The sequence below is a fragment of the Rosa chinensis genome, chromosome 6 (genome assembly GCF_002994745.2).
Source record: "Rosa chinensis cultivar Old Blush chromosome 6, RchiOBHm-V2, whole genome shotgun sequence".
NCBI classification, from domain to species: domain Eukaryota; kingdom Viridiplantae; phylum Streptophyta; class Magnoliopsida; order Rosales; family Rosaceae; genus Rosa; species Rosa chinensis.
The window spans coordinates 62670183-62692868 of record NC_037093.1 but is presented as its reverse complement, the minus strand read 5'-3'; the positions used below and the strand labels follow the sequence as shown (position 1 = coordinate 62692868).

At 37.6% G+C, this 22686-nt stretch overlaps 3 protein-coding genes across 5 annotated transcripts; 2 read left to right on the top strand and 1 right to left on the bottom strand.

The window, feature by feature from the left end:
- Window positions 1-30: 30 nt before the first annotated feature.
- On the bottom strand, window positions 31-8443 carry LOC112169420 (5'-3' exoribonuclease 3). 3 transcript variants are annotated; one of them, XM_024306446.2, is made up of 23 exons: window positions 7996-8443; window positions 7523-7625; window positions 7340-7416; window positions 6769-6960; window positions 6514-6633; window positions 6346-6408; window positions 5994-6143; window positions 5582-5746; window positions 5305-5382; window positions 5130-5216; window positions 4559-4810; window positions 4318-4413; window positions 3681-3776; window positions 3533-3603; window positions 3013-3141; window positions 2857-2933; window positions 2727-2767; window positions 2550-2624; window positions 2281-2438; window positions 1818-1934; window positions 1412-1487; window positions 1010-1116; window positions 31-922 (listed from the first exon to the last, which is right to left on the bottom strand). In XM_024306446.2, exons 1-23 carry the CDS (start codon window positions 8194-8196, stop codon window positions 325-327), a joined length of 3129 nt encoding a protein of 1042 aa, XP_024162214.1. In that variant the 5' UTR covers window positions 8197-8443; the 3' UTR covers window positions 31-324. The 3 variants fall into 3 exon arrangements, with proteins under 3 accessions (XP_024162214.1, XP_024162215.1, XP_024162216.1); XM_024306447.2 differs by having other exon boundaries at window positions 1818-1922; window positions 7996-8196; XM_024306448.2 differs by lacking the exons at window positions 7523-7625; window positions 7996-8443 and having other exon boundaries at window positions 7317-7416.
- A 2775-nt stretch (window positions 8444-11218) lies between these two features.
- Window positions 11219-14336, top strand: LOC112169422 (ATP sulfurylase 2). Its single transcript, XM_024306449.2, has 5 exons — window positions 11219-11964; window positions 12511-12916; window positions 13165-13425; window positions 13714-13800; window positions 13935-14336. The coding sequence occupies exons 1-5, from the start codon at window positions 11426-11428 to the stop codon at window positions 14070-14072; spliced, it is 1431 nt and encodes a 476-aa protein (XP_024162217.1). The 5' UTR covers window positions 11219-11425; the 3' UTR covers window positions 14073-14336.
- A 5264-nt stretch (window positions 14337-19600) lies between these two features.
- LOC112173647 (auxin-responsive protein SAUR50) lies at window positions 19601-20354 on the top strand. The gene has a single exon (XM_024311332.2). It carries the CDS (start codon window positions 19708-19710, stop codon window positions 20023-20025), a length of 318 nt encoding a protein of 105 aa, XP_024167100.1. The 5' UTR covers window positions 19601-19707; the 3' UTR covers window positions 20026-20354.
- Window positions 20355-22686: the final 2332 nt, after the last annotated feature.

The window sequence follows — 22686 nt, the reverse complement described above, 5'->3', positions numbered from 1 at the left end:
TTTATGTGGACCACATTTTGTGCAAGAGAATTGGAAACAGTAAATAGAACTTGATATGTTTTTATTACAACAAGAAAATAAATATGAGTCTGTCAATCAAAACTGAATTACAGTACAATTGAAAACATGAAAACTACTCCTGGAAACCTGAAGCTCGAAACGTTTATCCTGGAGTCTTCTGCGTCGCCTCTTTTATGTGACTGATACAAGTTGAGGAGATCCCCTTGAACGATCCGCTCTCAACTTACCAATAAAGAATACAAGGGCATTAAGGAATGAAGACCCAACTATAATACAACAATATTATACAAGCAGCTCACTCTTCTACTTGCGGCCATGCTGGGATGGAGGTGGTCTCCTATTTCCTCTCCTGTCCAATCCAGAGTACGGGTTTCCAGATTGCTGAGGACGACCATATCCTCTGCCCATATTTTGGGGCGGTGGAACCCAGGCATCAATGCCTTGATAACCAGGCGGCCCTGCTTGTTGGTAACTCTGATAGTTGTTATAACCAACTGGATAAGGACCTGGATTGACCCCTGGTGGAGCTGGTGTAATTGGTCTCTGGGGGTAAGCAATTCCACCATTCTGATGACGGGCCGACTGATAGTATGAGTGACCAGAATTTCTTTCATAATGTTGAGAATGAGGTCTATTCGGAGGGTGGTAGGAATTTTGGTGTTGCACTTGAGGATGCTGGAATGTTCTAGGTGGTGCCATACTGTGGTGTCCCTGATCATAGCTTCCATTACTTGCGTACGAAGCCCGTGGTGGGTAATATGGAGGTTCGGCATATGGTTGATGGGCAGGCATCTGATTGCCATACCCATTGCTGTTTGCCTTAACATGTAAACTATTGACAACAAGTCGATGAGCGGCATCGCCAAGCTGTCTTCCAGAAATGGCTCCAGGAGGGTGCTGTCTGAATGCAGAGGGCAGAAAGGAAGAGATGTAAGAACAAGCACAGGAAATTGGATAAAGTGAATATGGACAAAGAAAGAGGATTTACCTAGAACTTTCATATGGCCTCCTCCCCGAATTGTCATGCCATGGCTTCCTCCCTGAATCCTCATGCCACAAAACAGGTGCAGGCTTCATATCCCCCGATGACACAATCTGAAAATAACAATTTGATGTAAATCGAATTGTTACAAGAACATTAGACTTCCAGAACCACATAACACTTTTCCATAAAATGGCTATAACCATCAACAGCAAAACTACATACGAAATAAACAATAGTAACTGGCCATTGCTATATAATATCCACTGGACCTCAATGATGAATTGGCCATTGCAAGTGTATTTTACTATTTTTACATAGCAAAACCCTGATTAAGCAGGTTAAGCTCAAGTGAAAAAAAAATAAAAGAATCAACAAGCAGAGAGAGCTTAGTAGTCACAAAAATACCTTCTTAGGGAAAATGACCCCTGCTGGTGGTCGAGTTATATGCTCGTGTACATCTGGTAGTCTGTATATTGCACATCTGAATATCAAACATGGAACATAGATTAGACAACACAAATCAGGTTCTCCTATTTCTAATACATTACATGACATCCTTGCAATTAAAAGATGACATCCTTGCAATTAAAAGATAAGAATAATATTTCCCCCTTTTTTTTTCAAGGCTTCTGTTTGTAACAATTTAGGGTGTGTATAACAATTCCCTTATATGCATTTTCTAAAAGAAAGCAAAATTCTTGTTTCATTATCAGCTAAAACAATGATGATCCTGGAATTACTTGGGGATGCAAAATAAAATGTGCCCAACAAATATATATAGATAAAGCAGATGAACTTTTGAAAAACATACATGACTTGGTTGTCCATTATATCCTCCATGCTTTCAACAGGAGATCGGAAAACGGGAGGACACGGCTCTCCAGCACATGGAGATAGATAGCCGTTCATCCCTTCACTGCATGTATCCCTAAATAAAATCAGAAAATAGTCCAACAAGTTCTTAAAATTATGGTCAACATAAGAAATAAAGACAAAAGAAACTTGTTCATCATATTCCAAATATTTGATTTATTATAAATACTGATATTTAAACACAGTAGAGTGCCCCAAATAGATCATGATAAGCACAAGCTTTAGCAGTGAACAGTTCTGGGGTGCAAATTTGATGGAAGAGAATTCACCCACGTTAAAATGGAGCAAAAGTCAAATTACATTTTGGAAGGGACCCCTCTGTTATAACAAAAGCTTAAAGAGAATAAACGTCCATTGTTGCTCCAAAGCTAAGAGTAAATCTAATGAATTACTGCACAAACCTGTATTTGGGATCAATTTGTTCCTTAAACTCAACACGCTCTTTGTCTGTCAATTGTTTACAGCGATTGTCAAGAGAATATATGCACACAGAGAGAGGATGAGAAGATGTAACAAAGAGCATCTCAAACATCACACTGTTTCTGCGTGATTCCTCCTCCTGCACCCAGAAATTGAATTTTCATTAAAGGAAGACATAGACATTGAGAGGGTATAAAGGTCAAATTGGAGGTGTTCTCATGTAATGCAAACTAAAAAAAAAATACCGTACCGTTAATGTATGTTCAAGTTTTTCAACCTCAGAAAGAAGACGGACTTCATCAATGAAAGGGAGTTTTGCAATACCCTAAAGAACAGAAAGATGATGTCAAAGAATCCACATTATATGATCACAAATACATCATCATCATCATCATCATCATCAAGATGGAAAATTATAGAAACCCACCTGCCATGCAAATCGTTTCCCATTCATATCCACTTCAAAGTCTGACAAAAAGAAAGGTTTAGAATAGCAGCTCACTAAGTTGAAACGAAATAAGATCTAGATCACCAAAACAAGTAGACAGAGAGCATACCAGTAGGGTAAAAATCAATAAGAGGTGAGTTTGGATCAGTCATCAGCTTCCTGTATGCCTCAGGAAGGGCATGGGCACTGCAAAGGAACTTTTATTAGTACCTTACTACCTTAGTAGCTTGACAATTTACACATAAAAAATTATTCTTCAGAATACCTTGCAGCAGGAAAAACCCCTAACAGCTGATTGAACGGTTTAAAGGGACTGCCCAATTCAAAACTTATATCTAGTTGACCGAGGTCCTTGAGATCAGAAGCAAAGGGCGCATAATGGTAAGGGTAAAACCTGAAAAGACGATTCAGTGGCACAACAAACATAAGGGATCAAAATATGAACGCTATCGTCTTAGTAATTCGAGACAACATTATACAAGAAAAATGAACAAAGTCAATCCAGTCAATATGCTAAAATTTCCTCTTTTTTTGCTAGGCTAAGCAGACCCTGAACATGCATATACCAATCCTTATAGAGCACAACAACTTAAGCACGCCCAATTTAAAATTGGGAGTCAACAAAAGGTTGCAATATAAAGGCTATATGGTTGGACAACCATCACATGTACCCAACATGTGCCTACTGATCGTACAAAGAATTCAAAGCACAATTAAAATCAGAAACTTTTAGCCGTAATAAAGTATAAGCAAGATGGTCAAGGAAGGTTGAACAAAATACACACCACTGCCATGAACAAACCCCTTCATAATAATAGTGCATCACCCAACACAGACCTTCAGTGTAACGCAAAACCTAACCACAAAGCACAAACTATAAGACAGAAAAAATGGTTCTGCAATAACTAATAGCAGTAATAGTCATTAACTTACAACATCTCTTCGAATTGCTTCACGTTCTTCGGGAGTTTTTGCATTAAACTTCTCTTCATAATACCTCTCTCTCCATCCAGGTTCACCCAATTTAACCTAGCAAAATTAAGATATCAAGGCTGCATGATAAGTAATGCAATTAATGATAGTATAAGGACTTGCATGCAGTGTTTTAAAATAATAACAGAATGGAAAACACCCAACAGAAAGTCATGAAATAAAGAACAGACCAACACCTTTAGAATAACCCTACATATCCAATTCTCAACATACCCAATATGATGCAACTGAATAGTACTATGAACACCATAGTAAAACTGAAAGCACTCATATCATCAATACAACCTTAGCTACCTAACATTAGTCACACAAGAAAGTGAACATTCAGTGCAGCACAGTTTTTTCATTTACTTTTAGCCATTTGTATCAAAGACATTCCTTCCAATATGCATTAATATGATTTGAACATATCAGATTCACTTAAAAAAATAATAGTAACATGACCTTATGTCAATAAAGACCACATTAATAATCAATAATATCTCAAGAATTGCATTCAAATGCTTTATATGGTATGAGTATGTTATCTACCGATTCAAATAAAAAAAAAATGCCTTGAGCATCACATATCACAAACCTTGTCTTCTTCAGGATTTTTAGAGTTAAAAGCATCAGATTTCTCACGAAGAACCTCCTTGAGCTTTATTTTCAAATCTTCTTTGTTTTCATGAACCTTTGAGACCAAAAAAAAAAAAGAGAGAGCTCACATAATTAAATGTTAATTATTAAGGCAACTCTCAAACATATAGTACAATAAATTATTCATATTTAAAGCTGTCACAAATCAGTCGGTAGGAAAAATATATATAAAAACATACATCTTCAAGAATGTTCTCAGCTTCAACAATAGCAGCACCGACAGTTGATGCCTCTGAAGACAAGCGTGCAACCTTTCGAGGATTTCCTCTACCAGATCCAGATTGGTGAAACGGCACAGGTGAAGGACCTGAAGCAAGACGAGAACCATGAAACCGATTAACTGCAACTAAAGAATCTGGTTGCACTTGGGGCTCTGCGTCATCTCCTCTTCGAGCTTGTGCCTTTTGACGCTTTATTCTTTCTGCTTGCTTCTGAAGATAGAAGAAAATTGAGTAAATATAAATGTTTCATACTATAGTAAAGTTAAAAAAGACAATACCTCCCACACCAAAACACAGATAAAGATAGTAAATGACCATTTAACTGGAAAAATAAGCAAACAATTTTTTTGGAAACTAAGTTCCTTTCCAGCAAAAAAAAAAAAAAAAAAAAAAAACAAGAAGAAGAAAAGATGGCACCATCATGAAAGCTGCAAATGATGAAACAAATCATCTCTATATTTTGGCAAGTGGAAAGAACATACAATGATTTTTAATGATTTACAATGTCTATTAAAAAAAGAGAACAAACCAGATGCAGTTGAGCTCTTTTCTGGAATATTTTATCTTCATAACTTCCAACTGCCTGAATGAAATGCTCCACCCGCCTCAAATTTGGCTAAGAAACAAAAAGAAGTCACTAACAATATTCTAAAAGAAACCTGCCAAAATTATCCTAGCAAAGTAAACAAGAGAACAATAATTACCTTGCTTGCATTAGTCAGATATCCCCCCATTCCCCTAAATTCCTTTTTATATACAGCCAAAAGCAAGTTGATTGCACCCTGAAAAATCAACAATTGAGCATATTTACCTCTGCAACTATATTTTAACGATCATTCTTGGAGAAAACCCCAAGAGTAATGCAAACACTTTTGTGCATTGGAAGATAAAATAAATAAATTCTCATTTCTCTCTATAAAAGGGAAAGGAAAAAAAAAAGGTGTCCAGGAATGTCATATTTGCTATGCTTAATCAACATACCTCCCGAATCTCCAGTGTAGGCATATGAGGTAAGAAATCATTTCCGACAAAGAAACAAAGGAATATAAAGTCATCCACAATGCGCTCAATATCAATCTCAAATGGGGCACCTGGAATCCGCATCTCATATTCCAAATATTCTCTAAGGGTCCAAATATTGAGAAACTGCCGAAAAGTGCAACATGTAAGATCTCAAAAAAATATATATATTTCATATATTATTTTTCATAAATCATCCAATATATATAATGAGATATACATATAAAGATCAACAATTATTAAATATAGTAATTGTATTGATCACAAAAATGAAAAGCCTTCAAACTGAGGCTTTTGGAAAATATATAAATTTCAAAGATTCTTTTATAAACCTCTCGATATGCTACCAAAAATGTATTGCAAAAATTCTAACCTGGTACGGCTTCTTGGCCACAGCCTCGGCATCACCTTTCTCATCAAGCTCTCCAGCCTTCCGTTTTGCCTTTCCTTCACAACTGGCAGCTAAATGACCCACCTGACCACACAGGAAGCACTTGTCCTGCTGTCCAGCGACGAAAACAACCTGAAATATTGTATTGCCAAAGGCCAAAATCATTAGTTGGAAACAAGGAAACCACACAACAAATTGACAAAAAATAAACGTATTGCGGTAGAGAAGCAACATGCAATCCACACAATTCTTCAAATCAGTATCTTCTAACAAAATGTAACTGTAAAGAAGCAAAATTGTTTTTATTAATAAATACAAAACCATAAATACAAACCTCTCGAAGAATGGAGAAATGAACTTCATGGGTGGCCAAGGCAAGCATAATTAAATCGGCATCCTGTCATTGAGAAGATAAATTTATACCACAATCAGGGTGGTCTCAAGGCAATGCAGAAAGGGGTAAGAATAACATTCACTTATAAATGAAAGGAAAGATATATACCAAACCATACAGGCAATGACGTGTATTTGGATCATAACCAGGAAGATTTCTTTGAAGACGAATGTATGACATAACCTTGTGCTCCCCTTCACCCGGAACATTTGCATCGGAAAGAATGACCTTCAAAAATTGAAACATTTAGTAACAAACACTTATCAGCATTAAGAATTTAACCAAGGAGTATATCTAAAATCTCTAACTGCAAAATAGTCATAATGCAATTAGAAAAAGACAAATGAACAAAAAGAAAAATACCTTAACATTTTTCCATCCAGGATCGTTATTTAATCTAAGATGAATATAGTACTGCAATGCAATTGACAAAACAGCCATAAATGGAGTTCCAGGAGTAATGACATTGGAATCAAAAGTTTGCGAATGCAGTTTAGGTGGAAGCTTTCTTCCCTCTATTTCAAACTCCTCACGCAGCCTTTCTTCTTCAGCTGCCTGCAAAATCAATAATGGAAAAAATTGGTTATTTTCTATTTAATTTGGAGGCAGGCAAACATTACTTGACATGTGCAGCAAGCAAGGACTTGGCAAATCAATCAAACAGATAGATATGATAAGATGGAGAATAGTGTCCCGGAGTCCCATAAATGGTTTTAATTACTGTGTATTCCCGAAAATATATTCATATCACACACATGCATTTCGCGCGCGCACATACGCACACACACAAAAGCAAATTTATTCATCCACAGGTTGAAGTTCATTTTGCAGAAGAATGCGAAGTTAAAGTTATAATACTTGGAGAACAATAACACAAAAGCCCTTCACGTGCAAACACATGGAGGACCCACCTAGTATCCACAAAAGGACGTACCGCATCTGCTGCATCTTTAGCAGCTCTAAACCGCCGGGATCTCTGTTGATTCATTTTCGCCCTAGGGGCAACACCATCTATCAATTGAATCCAACAATTAGTATTGCAAAAACTACATAAAACATTGAATTCAGTCATAAATGGCAGTTTAATCGAAATTTTGGTGCCAATTCCAACACTCACCAATTGCCATGTACAGTAGCTTCCGAGGCCGCACCATCACAAAAAGCCTATCTATGTAGTCAAACATGCACTGAAATACCTCATCAAAGGTAGTTGGAGAAGGCTGCAAAAGTAAAACAAAATGTTAAAGGCATAACACTTGCAGAACCACATTCATGAATAACATAGATAATTTACAGGTCCAAGCAAAAATTAATCACAGGAATGCGATACCGACCGACTCAATACATAATGTCCATCAAATCAAGGGGAAAACAATCAATAATACATGGTATGCCATTTCTGACCAGAAACAAACAGAGCAGCTCATATTGATTTCTTCATAGAATACAGTAAAAGCTGATTAAAATTTCACAAACTAAATTCCACACACGAAGCGAATCCAGTAACACCTGATCAAATTTCACAACCTCGAAAGCACCACAATTGTTATATCTATAAGATGAACAGCAAGGAAAATTAGAGAAGCGTACCCTATCCTCAGGGTGAAAACAGGGGTGAATAATCCCATTCATGTCGAGGTACAGATTGTCATACTCGCCGTTAGGGTTTGGCTTACTGGTGTCGACCGGAATCGAAACTTCGTCGATTACAACCGGTTCTTCTTCCACCACATCGACGACGACGAGTGGATACTTCTCCGCTAGCCATCTGTAGAAAGCTGGAACTCCCATCGCCGATCGCGCTAAGCTCCGAGCCCAGCAGATCTCCCTGTTTCTCTATCGGAAAAGGCAGAACGAAATCGGAGGCCGAATCGCAACCCTAGGCTGAGACTGAAACTCTGAATTGAATAGGAGAAGGAACAAACCGCGCGCCGAGTGTGATTTTGTTTGGCAGCTTAGCAAAATGGTTCGCTCCGAACTAGGGTAAGAAGGTAGGGAATGACGGTACTGTCCCCGGTGAATAAGGAGAAGTGTGGATCTTTGGCGTATGGAGATGGGGGTGTTCATGTATTTACACCACGGAAATAAGGTCGGTTAGGGATATTGTTGTTTGGAATAAGTCTCTTTTTTTATCTTTTCTTTGGTCGACAGCAAAATATCTGAATGTAACGGACAATACATGAGAAGCTCAAGTGTTTTGCCGCGGGGGAATGTTCACTTCATATTTCGTAACTTCGCACGCACATATCTATAGGTTTGGACTTGGGCATGTCCATCGGCCCTGAACTGATTTTATGTGTCTAGAGAAAATTTATTTTTCTGACATTAGTTAGAGACAATGTTTACACAAATTTTATTCGCGCGCTAATCAGGTTATTAAAAACTCTGTTACTGCCTAGTCAAATATTTGATATTTTATTGTAAAGTGTAGGAAGAATTTTGAATAAAAAGTTGCAAAAGTTCCAATAGGGTTTGGCAACGAGCGTGGTAAGAGACATAGCTTCTAAGGTTTCGTGGCCGCCTCGTAAGACTTGTTGAGGTTGTTGTTGGCGTCTGTCTAAAGTGCTTGGGTTCTTTTGTTGGAGGTTTTATTTGGCTGAGAGTGGAAATCTCTGGTGAATTGGTGGAGATATTTGACTTGGTTGGGTTCTTGTGAATGGATTTCATCATCGGAACCTACCTCCTAAATTCTTTATGGTCAAAACTATACTCATTAGTGCTCACTGAGAACTAACAAGTATAGGTCATTGAAAAAGCAGGGAATTATTAGAGAATTAATCTAAACTGAATTAAAATAGGAGCCCAAGGCCTGAAGGAAATGATAGAGCCCAAAGTCTAGCAGGATTGGCTCAACCCAATTCCATTCCAGCTTCCACTCCCTAGCGCTAGGCCTTCACATGCGCTGCTCCACCATCATTACGGCTTGTCACTCCACCACGATCTCACAAAACCCGCCGCCATGTTGCATCGATGCCATCACCTAAGAACCGCCGCATAATTAGTGCAACAGTCACAAATCCATAAACAGATTCGGACCTCGACGCACCAACCCATAAATTGCTCCCACCATCCCACCATTGCCTCCACCGTCGTCTGGTAAAGTTGGAACATACCCAAAACCCAACATGCCGCCAGTCATAGGTCTTGCACTACTGCTAAACGAAAACCTTGCCACCGAGGTACTTTACACCATAAACATTGTTGATCAATCCCTCTCAACTTCAAGTCCACCTATCCTAGACTAGGAGCAATAGCACAATTTCTGTATGGCAACAACACAACAGCAATAAGACCAATGCCCATAAGTCGTTGATCACCATCGGACGAGGTCGTTAGGATTTTGGATGTCACTCTCTAGCACAATTTGTGCGGTTATGAGTTTGTTAAAAATTCAAGCCTTAAGGTATTGTGGTTATATACTTTGTAGTTAAATTGGTAAAACAATTAGGGCTTGTCCTGTAATGTTTTTAAAAATGATTTTTCAAAAACTGATTTTGAAAATAAAAACAAGAAAACATGATTAGATTTTTGAGATCCGAAAATGTGTCCGGTAGCTTATTCCAAAACAATTTTCAAAAACGAGAGAATATTGCGACTAGAGATGAGAGAGAGACCTGAGCAGAAGATAGCGACTTGAGAATATGGAAGAAGAGAGCACATTCTTTTTTTTCTTTGTTTTGGAAAATATATCTCCGTGTTTTCTAAAATATGAGAATGAAAAGGTGAAAACGTCTATTTGTCGTTTTCCTGTTTTACGAGTAAAATAAAAAATTATTTTCAAAAATTATTTTCTACATTTTTGAAAACAGAACAACGAACGCATTTTCAAGCTATTTTCATTTTATAAAATGAAAAAGATGACTTGAAAACGTTACCGAACGCCACCTTATGTTTTGGAGAGCAATCTCTCTTCTCTTAATAATAGTATAGATAAATACGTAGTTATGTGACCTGATTTATTGAACCATTAATATTGGCAGTCTTGCTCACTTAAGGGAGGGTTTAAAGGGACTATGGGAGACAAATGCATTTCAACCACATTTATTAAATTTAAAAGCTGAAAATTATAACAATTTAAAACAGTGTATTTTGTTTTTAACTGTCATATACGTTCACAATACCTTAAAATTTATCTATTAGGTGAGCAGCCTTTTTAATAGTGAACATTATTTTATTTTCTAAACGTTCAACTGATCATCAACAGTAGAGTTTTAATCTATAGTGATGATTGTCATTAAATCTATGATAGATTTTGAATCCTTATACTTTAGTTTCTACAATAATGATGATCATGTGGAGATAGTTGTTCGTAATATGATGTATTTTTTCTAGCGATTTTGCGATGAGACTAATTACGCGTTGTTTGGACATGAAGTGAACAAAACAAAAAAATTAATCAGATCCATCAAATTTGAAATTTCTAGAGACATTTACAACTTGTATGACAATGGTGTACCTTCTTCCTTTTTTTCTAATCATACATTCTTCCTTTGATTAATCATCGTCATTCCGCACCCCCACCACCACCAATTGCCACTACAAGACCAAGGAATCACGACTATCTACAAAACTAATCAGAACATGAATAGAATGAACATGTACAACAATGCGGTCTCAATTCGTTTGCACAAACTACACTGGAACAGTAAGAGAATCAAGTAGAAAGTGACCAATATGAAGTCAAAAGCTTTTCTGATCCCTGTGTGGATGGTTGGGCTTCATTTCACTGTCAGTCACCCTTGCTTTTTCAACTCCAGGCCCATATTAAATCCCCGGACCACTTGTGAACCACCGGCCATAACGCAGCAAGCTCGCATCACAGACTCGAAGGCTAAGCTTTAACGTGTGGTCTCTCTCGGTCCAAACAAAAACTAGGCTGTCGTTGCTTCACAGTTCACACTCCCATGACACCACCATAGCCAACCAAGATGTTCGCCAAATGTAGAAGCCACACTAGAGTTTCCCAGATTAACCGGATCTCCCGAACCCACTTCCAGCAAAAACCCAACTCCCCAAAACCATGTCTCTGACTATTAAGCTTCACGTTACCACCTCCCACCTCAACATCACCGCAATCAAAAGACCAACCCTCCCCAGGTTAAGAACCACCAAACCCATTTACCATTCTGACGCATTATTGTGCCTCGTGTATAAACAGAAACCCACAACAATGCATGAGCCGGCTCGATCCACCATCAAGAGCTCGCTGATCGAGCCGGACGGCGGGTCCTTGGTCGATCTCGTGGTGCCGGAAAGCGAGCGCGGGAGCAAGGCCCTCGAGGCCGAGTCGCTGCCGAAGTTGAGCCTGACCAAGATTGATCTGGAGTGGGTGCATGTGATCAGCGAGGGATGGGCTAGCCCTTTAAGAGGGTTCATGAGGGAGGACCAGTACTTGCAGAGCTTGCACTTCAATTCGTTGAGAGTCAAGGACGGGTCTGTGGTCAACATGTCGCTTCCCATTGTGTTGGCCATTGACGACGAGACCAAGGAGAGAATCGGGACGTCGCCGAATGTGGGGTTGGTTGGACCTAATGGAGATTTGATTGGGATATTAAGGAGGTCAGTCAATGATAAAAACTCGATAATGTAGTTTAATCACTGTTTGAAATGTTTGATTCCTATATTACACTTGATTCGAATGAAATCCCAGTGCTACTTCTGAAAACCTGCACATGGAAATTTATAGTGTTTGGATTAAATTTATTATATGCTTTTTATTTTTTAAAGATGATTTTGTAATCACTCATTACTGTCACAGTTACTGTTAGTTTAGCAGAATGGAAGATATAGACTTGGATTCTGATTTTATATAGAAAGTCAACTGGTTTATTTTATTTCATAACATGTATTAGCGCAGTGGAAATTCTACTTGTATTTTATATTATGCAACAGAACTAATCATGTTCAGTTTCGGATTGTCGACTTCATGACTCGCACATAATGTGCAATGCTCATGCTAGTCTGTGTTGAATCTTTGGTTGACTGTGTATCTGTACTTCTAAAGACTAAACTCTACACGTTCATGGGAACCAGATTTTCATTTGGCGTAAAAGCTCATCAGCTTTATTATTTTCTTCACCTTTGAGCTTTTCTTATTTGTGGCAGCATTGAGATATACAAGCATAACAAAGAAGAAAGGATTGCGAGGACTTGGGGGTCAACTGCACCAGGATTGCCGTACGTTGAAGAGGCCATCACTCCAGCTGGAAACTGGCTTATTGGCGGAGATTTAGAAGTACTAGAGCGTATCAAATACAATGATGGGCTCGATAACTACAGACTCTCTCCTCAACAACTCCGAAACGAATTTGATAAGCGCCAGGCGGACGCAGTTTTTGCGTTTCAGTTGAGAAATCCTGTACATAATGGTCATGCTCTGTTGATGAATGATACACGCCGGCGACTCTTGGAAATGGGTTACAAGAATCCAATTCTATTGCTTCATCCTTTAGGAGGTTTCACAAAGCCGGATGATGTGCCCTTGGATGTTCGGATGGAGCAGCATAGCAAGGTCAGTGACATATATGTCATTTAATAACTTGTGAGTTTGATCTAAGGTGACCAAGCTATAATAGCAAAATGACCTGCCAAGCTATCAGTATAGAATATAACTGTCTTTTTTCTGTACCCTACAAAGTATCTGTTTACGTTGTTTCACCTCTGCTCTCAAGTAACCATATTTTTGTTGAAATCATTGCAGCTGTAGATGTCCAAACTCCAACTTGGGTGTTTGTTACTAAATGTTTTGCTTCTGCTCAGGTACTAGAGGATGGAGTTCTCGACCCTGAAACTACCATTGTGGGCATATTCCCATCACCTATGCACTATGCAGGTCCAACTGAGGTACAATGGCATGCAAAAGCACGGATAAATGCAGGCGCAAATTTTTACATTGTGGGGCGTGATCCTGCTGGTATGGGACACCCAACAGAGAAGAGAGACTTGTATGACCCTGATCATGGGAAAAAGGTGTTGAGCATGGCACCTGGCCTTGAGAAGCTCAATATTTTGCCATTCAGGGTAGGTGAAATTGTCACAATTTCTAATCTCTGCTGCAATTTCTATGATTGCGTTACATCAGACTTCTACAGTTCTACTTACTCACATTTGATGAATTCTTACTTTGGTTGTTTGTCTTGCAAGACTTAGTTACATGTTAAGTAGATTTGACCCTTGAGACTGTTGTATCTTTTCCAATATGACTTAGTACTTTTAGTAGTGGTTGCTGGAATCAACAATTGATATCAGATACTGTAATATCCTCCGCTCTGCATGCTGATTAATCTTTGATTTACTTATAAATGGCAGGTGGCTGCTTATGACACTGTGGAGAAGAAGATGGCATTTTTTGATCCTTCACGTGCAAAAGATTTCCTCTTCATCTCTGGGACCAAGGTAGGAACTGAATTTCAATTCAATGTCAGTAGTGTATCCTGCTTCATTGAAATTGCTATAGGTTGATAAGTAATCGACCATATTGGTTACGCATTTCCTGTTACTATAGTTTCACACCTCACTTGGTGTTTCAGATGCGGACTTATGCAAAGACCGGCGAAAACCCTCCTGATGGTTTTATGTGTCCCGGAGGATGGAAGGTTCTAGTGAACTACTACGAGAGCTTGCAAACAGAAGAGTCATCGCAGCACCAAGCTGTTTTATCTACTTAGATGTATATGATGAGTTGCAGAGCATTCTCTTCGGTTAAGGTCATTGAGGTCTAGCAGGGAAAAGCTTAGTCACTAGGCAAATTTTAACCGATCCAGCACAAGGGTCTCTGTTTTTCATTCCGGTAACCGCATTGTATCTGCTGATGCTTGTAATTTTTGGTCATCCAATTTTTTTACATGTTTTTTTTTTTTGGGGTCTGATTATGAGATTATATGAACAGGATGACTTGAAAGGAATGAAAGAAATGGTAGGGATTTTGGGCTCTTAAAGGAATCAATGAAGGGCCCAAAAGATTAAATCTTTCCAAAAACACGCCCTTAATATTCTTCCAAAACGGATTAGACCAAATTGAATTTCTTTATGGACTCGGAATTAGAAAACAAGGCGGTTGCTTAATTACTTGTTTCACTTTTATTTGCCCAAGTTAATATAAAATTTCATCAACATGAACAAATATTGGATGGCTATTGTTTCACTGAAAAGTCCTCAGAATTACTCTGGTGCAAGGTGAGTAGACATTATATATTCCCACCGTGAGATATTATTGAACACTGGAAATATTTGTTATATTACAAGAGAAACAAAGATACAAAAGTAGCATATTTTTCCAAAAACATGTTAATCCTATCACATGTTCATGTTGATAACATTACCTACGCAGTTTTCAGATCTAGAAACCATATCACAAACTCCCATTTTGTACATTATTGGTGTACCCGAAGCTATTATCCCACTGTAAAAGCGTTTAAATATTTTCCTTTTTCCTTTGTTTCTTTCCTGCCTCAATCAAAAAGTGGTTGACACATCTATTTAAACCCCAACTTAAACGGGTAGTCCCCATTGAAATCTACCTAGCTAGGCCATGAAACTTTGCCCAACTTCATAATCATGCTCCCTAAAAAAATAAGGTTCTTCATTATATTTCATTGCTCCCATATATTGAGCCTCCAAATAATTCTCCAACCTGGCTTGGACCCCCTGAAAATAGAACAATGTTGTCCCTGTTGTTGTGGTGGGTCGCTTATGTTTCAGACTGATTTGAGCTCCGGAGAATTTCCCCCCATGAGAAATACAGTACATGTGCGCCTTCATATGGTTCAGGTACATCAATGGTCGTCCTTTGCTTCTCGACCTTCCGAGCTTAGCTGTGATGGGTCCGTTTTGAAGTTTAGGGTTGTTATGACTTTTGTAGATGCTAATTGATGTGTGATTATTCTTTTTATTTTCAGTTATGTGTGATTATTCGTGTTCAAGGGAAATAGATGGCAAGCTACTGGCACCGATTGAAAGTCAATTTTCTTGGGACTAGTCTGGAGCATAATAACTCACTTTTTGTGATAGATCGTTTTCCATTCAATCTGCATCAACGAAGTTCTTGACCATATATAGATTCATAGGTCATCTTAGGCAAGGCCCTCAATTAAAGTTGCAGTTAGGATGGCGGAGCTGCCATGGGGTCAATTAATGGGTATATGAACCCTAGCTAGTTACTGCTTTTGTCTTCCATTAAGCAATGATACAGAATTTTACTTTCAAAGGAAATGAGGAATGTGTTAGTGAAATGATACTTTTTCTCTAAGACGGAAATAAAGCTTAGGGCTAAAGACTTATTAAAACCCTGTAGTTTAGGTTCAAAATTAATTCGGTTCCTGAATTTCTAATTTCATCAAAAATATCTCTACATTCTTAATTTTGACCTAATAAGTCCAATCAGTTAGTCTTCTGTTAAGTGAGTTCGCTAACTTGATGTCGTGGCTTATATAGGGCCTATATTTTATGATGTCGTGTTGAGGTAGCATGTATAGTCAGCTTAGGAGTGAGTCTCACTTTTAGAAATCTATCATATAAAATGTTTTTCAACAAATAATCCAACAAAAAATGGCCCCACATGAATCACGGCAGCAAGTTAACGGACTCACTTGAGGGAAGATTAATGCTTGGACCTATTAGATTAAAATTAAAAATACATGGGTATTTTTGATGAAATTAGAAGTTTAGAGACTGAATTAATTTTTGATCTAAACCATAGGGTAGTAATCAGTAATTAGCTCTAAAGCTTATGTATTTAATGAAATGTCACAGCTAAGATAAAGTTAAGGCAAATATGATGATTGGATATTTTAAGCCAAGTTATTTAATGATTGACAAAATATTCAAGAAAAAATGATAAAGTCTTTAAGAAAACGTCTCAACTAAGAGAACGTTATAGCACGTGTGCCTACGGCATGCCTATGCCCAACTTTCTAGCTTGTTGACACACACTATGCTCTGGATGAAGCTCACGTTATACAAAGAGAGAAACCATGTATTGAATGAAATGCCTCAACAAATTTGTAAAAAGAGAGCAAAACAGCAAAAGCTTGATTATGCTCGATTTTCTCAAACTTTTTCTATCACACCCATAAGAGGCATACTCCACTGCACCGACCACCATCTCATTTCTCATGATCTCCACTAACTCTTACGTACATAAATTTGATCTTTACGTACTTGGGGTTATGTCTGTACCAGTTTACTCAAAGAGGTCGAAAGCGTGCAGTGCTGCCATTACAGAAAAAGAGGTCCTGAATTTGAATTCATGGGGGCAAAGCCATGTGCAGAAGTCGGGTCAAATTCGAAGAGGAAGAAGCTAAGAACAGTAAACCTTAGCTTTATTTTGAATCGTAGAACATGGGTGTACCCCGTACCTTACAGTCTTTTGAAGACTAGCTGTAATCATTTGGCCCCAGTTAAATAAAGCTGTACTGACCAATACTCCATAGCCTTGAATTTATTTTCTCACCGGCCAGCTTGAGCTAGCTTCTCCCGGCCCTAACACGGCAATGTTAGCATCTTGATTCAGATGGATCAACACCAAAAGGACCAGCTAAGCTGCCTAAACTTTGGAGTCTTTCTAGTCTTCGACAGATAATATGAAGGCGGTTTGTAGCAAAATATATATGGCTCAAAATCCAAAAGCAAATCCAATCAACTGCGTGTTGTGTGTTAAGTACAGGGTAACATAAGAACATCATAATTCGACTATTATGGCCATACATGTTCACCCGCACGGCCGCACGCGATGCCGCTCCATGGTCGAACTCGAACCAATATGCATGTATGTTCCGAGAGGTCGATCGTGTTTGCCGGACAGAGCGCGCCGTATGTTTCCCGAGCGTGCATTAATGAATTAATGTAGGTGTGAATGAACGAAGAAGCGAAAATAGGGCATTGATGTTGTTCGATCTGGACTTCTGGTAGAGATAAATATTTAGAAGAAGAAGCACGTCCACACTCGACAGCGTTTGTTTTCTTGGCCTCAGAACATGGGGGGCTCGTATATAATAGATAGAGCCATGCCAGGCTAGCGGTGGTGGCCGGGGCTTTCATTCAATTTTTGAATTTATTTGTGATTAAGACTATGCTCCTCCCTATTCGATCACTCTGTACGTACAGCTGCAACGAGTTCGTACCAGCACAAGGACCACTTCAACACATGCATATATCATTTCCAAGGAAGAATTAATAGATCCAGCAACTAATATCCATGAGATATCTTAAAGAAAAAGACACCGTCCTTTTCGATCCTATTAATTCTGTTAGCTAAAAACACCGGATGCTTACCAACGAAACTACTCCGATCCGGAACAATTACCACATTTCTAGCTAGCTCGGTACGTAGCTCTAAGACTACATATCTGGTCTATGTTTCTATAAGATAATTTTAAGGAGTGGGTAGCTATGTTTATTAAGCTTACCCCTGGCCCAACCTCAATATCATTGTTCAAAATATTGAATTTGTTGGAATAGCCGGTAAGTAATGTCACGGGGGAAAAGTGGGCGCATGTGATTTTTACATAGGATGATAATGCCATGTGCATATGCGAAAAAGTAGTATAATTATAATGCAGAGTTTAGTTAATAATTTTTCATAGTTTTGTATTTTTACATCGACTGCATCTTTATTAATATTGAGTTTTAATACCTTGCAAATGTCTAATTTTACGTAGTTACTAATTTTACTGTTTATTGACCGCCAAATTAAGACAGTAAAATATATAACGAGAAGACATTCAAAACACCGATATGCACTTGCACCAGTATAAATATACGACTAGATAATATCAAATGTATTTTTTTGTTATTAAAAAAATGTTGACTATAAATATCAAAACTGATATCACATAATAGGTTCAGTATCACTTGCACTACTAGTGCATACAAAAATGTTCGGTATCTAACACAACTACAATTTAGCAGCTAATTAAGCACTTTCCCTAAATCAATAGTCCGGATATATAATGTGGATGGATTATATATAAAGATGTTGAGGATTTTCTTATTGCGAAATGTGGAAAAAGTAAAGCTATAAGTAGTCTAGTCTAGTCTTCTTCTGGTTTTGGGGGATTCCAAAGCCAAAAACGCCTCAATTATTTTTTTTTGAGAATAAAAACGCCTCAATTATGAAACAAAGAGATGGAAGAATGTGTCAAACAACCCAAAAAGAGGAGACAAACCAAAATCTGCATCTTACCTTTCTACTCCAATTTTTATAGTACTCCAAGCAGACCAGTTTTTTTTTTTTTTTGAAGAGCTCCAAACAGACCAGTTGAGTTGAGTTCAAGTTGTTCAACAGTGCATATGAAAAAAGCTGTTGCTAGACAATAGCCTCCTAGCTAGTAAAGTAGTAAACTGCCAAAAGTCATTGCAATATAGAGCAGGCAGTCAAAATTAAATTCAGCCCTCTTTTATAGTCAAAAATTAAACTGCCAGTCACAAAGTCAGAAATTGGGTTAATTACCTTATCGTCCAACTTAGTTTTTTATTTTTATTTTTTTTTTACCTTTGAAAATAAATATTATAGTTATTTCCATATGTTTAGTGTCAGATTTCATATAAGATAAGTGTAAAATCTCACTGATCGGATATAACATAAGAACAAAAAAAATATGTGTGTTTGTAGTTGAAATTGAAGGAAAAATATACACATAACTTATCCTTGTACGTGATATGTACCGCCAAAAAGATCTCATGAATGAAAACAAAGCCTTTACAATGTTGGCTAAACCGAAAAAAATATTACATTCATTTCTTGTAAACAATGGACAGGAAATTCCACTGCAACCAATTTTCTTGAAAAATTTCACTAAATCCTTTATACCCTGTTGGGGAAAATTTGAATGGAGGAAGCTAAAGTACTACGTAAGCATAGTAGGAAAGTGGTGGGATGTTTCTCAATATCCAAGGTTCATAGTGTACAATAACCATGAAGACCAAAAGCCCTTACTTGAAAATTGATGAAAAAAAAAAATTTAAGGTATTTTTTTTTTTTTTTTTGAGAATAAAAAAATTTAGGGTTTGAAACATGACGAAGTGCAGAGAGAGGGACCAAGTTGTCTTTTATGAGTGGAACAAGCGGATGTAAACCCCAAGGCTGTGGCTCCTCCTCTCACTTGTTTCAGACCTCAAAACACACCCTACGCCTGTCGTTTTGTCCCCACAACCCCACATGACTCTGTTCCTCACCCTCCTTATATACCTCATCAAACCCCCCTCAATCCTCCCACAGAATTAACCTCCTCATTTTTCACTTCACAGCCTCTTCATTTCTCTATAGCTTTTAGTTCTCAACCCACCCACAAATCTTAGAGAGGAATGGCGATCAGAAAAGCCAACCGGCTTACGCAAACTGCAGTGCTGAAGCAGATTTTGAAGAGGTGCTCCAGCTTGGGGAAGAAGCAGCAGTATGACGAACAGGGGCACCCTTTGGACGTGCCAAAGGGACATTTTGTGGTTTATGTTGGGGAAAACAGAAGCAGGTACATAGTACCCATCTCTTTCCTGACCCGACCTGAGTTCCAGAGCCTGCTTCACCAAGCCGAGGAGGAGTTCGGGTTCGATCACGACATGGGCCTTACCATTCCTTGCGAGGAAGAAGTTTTTCAGTCGCTAACGTCCATGCTCAGCGCTTAGGAAGGCTTTTCATGATTGATCTACTACCCTTTTTGTGAGAAAATAGCTCAAGAACAAGATGAAGCTGCTTTACTTGCTTCTCTGTTTCTTTTTTCAGATTTTCTCTTTGCGAATTCAAAAATTGACTCTGACCAGAGAACAAATTCAAAAACCCAGATGGATACCATGATTCTATTGCTATCTGGGTTTGGAAATGTATATCTTATATCAAAGTTTGAGGAATTTTCATCTCACGGTGGTGGTTGTGGGGATTTGTAGTACCAATGTAACCCTGTGGAAGAAACTAATATCATATTTATAATATATCTGAGCTTGTCTTAAAATTATTATTATCAGTGTCACACTTTTTTTTTCTCTGCTCTCTAACTTTCTTCTTGTTTTCTGGGTTTTGTCTGGTGTGCCTGTGTATATATTCAATCTATATATATATAATTTTCTGGTAATCTCTGACTCTCTGGTTAAGGTATTATTATAACTCCTCAAACAGTTTAACGGTTAAAACTGTTGTATACCAACAGAGATTCTTTAACGGACGGGACAGCTGTTGTATACGGAATATTCTGATGAGCGAGCAATTCCTCCTCTGTAATGAAGCAGATCTACTTATGTTTTAGTCTTGATTCTATGGTTGCAGAAGATACATTTCTTCTAGGGTAATGTTCTGTAGTACTTTGTAGAGTACTTGAGTACGGGAGTCGTTGGTCTATTCACTATATGTGTTGTGCTTGCCATATATTATTACAAATTAATCTAGCGATTCATATTTTTGAAATTTTAATGCTGCGACTATTCCAAAAATCTACTAACAATTGCACAATGTTAACGGTGATAAAAGAAATATATCATTCTCTTGTTTTCTTCTTCATTTTTTAAGAAAATTACTTCCTTTTTCCAAAGCAGCCAAAGCCACATACTAATTTTGCAGTACTTTTGCAACAAGCACCATCCAGAAAAGCCACTTTTGGGAGCTTAATTTATACAAATTTCAATAAGCATTAGTACTCTTGCTCTTGGTATAAATTACTTCCACTGTTTTAGATTCAATGGGGTCTTCAAATTACTGAACACTACCCCCTGGTCAATCAGCATGCTGTATATTGGTCCAAAAAGTAAGTTGTATTATAGCACCCTAAATTGCTGACCCACCAATTGGATGGTTCATGGTTTGAGAGTTGAGACCCACAAGTCAGTCTCAAATAAATACTGATTTCTTATCATTGCCTAGTGCTAGGACCAGAATTATAAAGATGCTTGGTATGTTTTTACATGGATAGTATATAGTTTTTGTGCCCTTGAACTAACTGAATGTTGCTAGTTGTTGGATATTAAAAGTTTGCTTTTTTGTTGTAATATCTTAAAAAATCAGACGTTTCTTTGATCCTTTTCATTTTTGGCTTTTGCAGAGCAAAAAATGAAGTAAAAGATAGTATTTTACGGGAAGTAAAAGACAGTATTTTACGCAAAATAAAAATATAAACACGTCATAGTCATTCATACAAAGGTTTACCGAGTTCATGCTAGAAATGAAGTCACTCACTATTTCACTCCATATTTAGAAATCTCACTAAAGAGAAGGGGAATGGTTGGTAATTTAGTTCCTTCAAAGCTGAGGGTCACTCATTTTATCTTCCAGGAATCCATTGTCCATTACTTCTCATATGGTAAATAAGTTCTGATGCGAGAAAGATGGATGAAGGATGACCGATGATGGTAATGGAATATACTATTGATAAGATTCCATCTCCACATAGAAAGTACAGGAAATCCAAAAACTGGTCTAGTGCTAGGTTAGGCTACAAAGTCAAAGCAATGAGTAAATTATCCAACAACCCTCGTTTTAATTTTTCATATTTTATAGCCGTTTTATTAGTCCAGTTCATTAATGTTAAATGAGGTTTGGTGTTGGAATTTCATTTTTGAAATACAAAAATATATACAAAATAAGAGTCGCAAATACATTAACTAAATTTCATTTTTGAAATACAAAAATATATACAAAATAAGAGTCGCAAATACATTAACTAATTAGTAATGAGCTATCTCAATTCATATCTCAAGTTCAACAAAACTCAACTAGAGAACGGAAACACATATTCTATGAACATTATCATTCTCATGGTTTGGCTATAACCAGTCTTAAAAAGAGTAAACTATTCAAACACAAAATACAAAAGGTCAAAGCCTAGAAGTCCCGGAAGGATTTGAATTTCATAATCTCTGATATATAACGCAGGCCCCAACTAAGATCTTCTTAAATCTTTGACCTGGAGGGAGCTCTAATTATTATATATACATACTGTTCAATCAGCAGAACTTCCAATGTTAAGCAGTGAAGAACATGGCTACTTGGGCTAGTGGAATAGGACTGACTCTGACTACTCTTCTGAGAAGTAGGTTTACTAGGAAAGCATGAACAAGTTGAGCCAACATAAGAATTAAGAATAGACTTAATTCACTGAATCCACAAAGTTTTCTGCTGTATCCAATTCCAATCATACATGAATTTTATCATATAGTATCATAACTACTTTTAATTAATTAGTTAAGAAGCTACCTTTAATTCTACTAATCTCAACCACGAATCCGGACCTAGCTTGTTCTATATTCTTCAGCTTAAGAGGAGGAGTCAGCAAGCAGCAGTACATGCATGACTTTCTGACC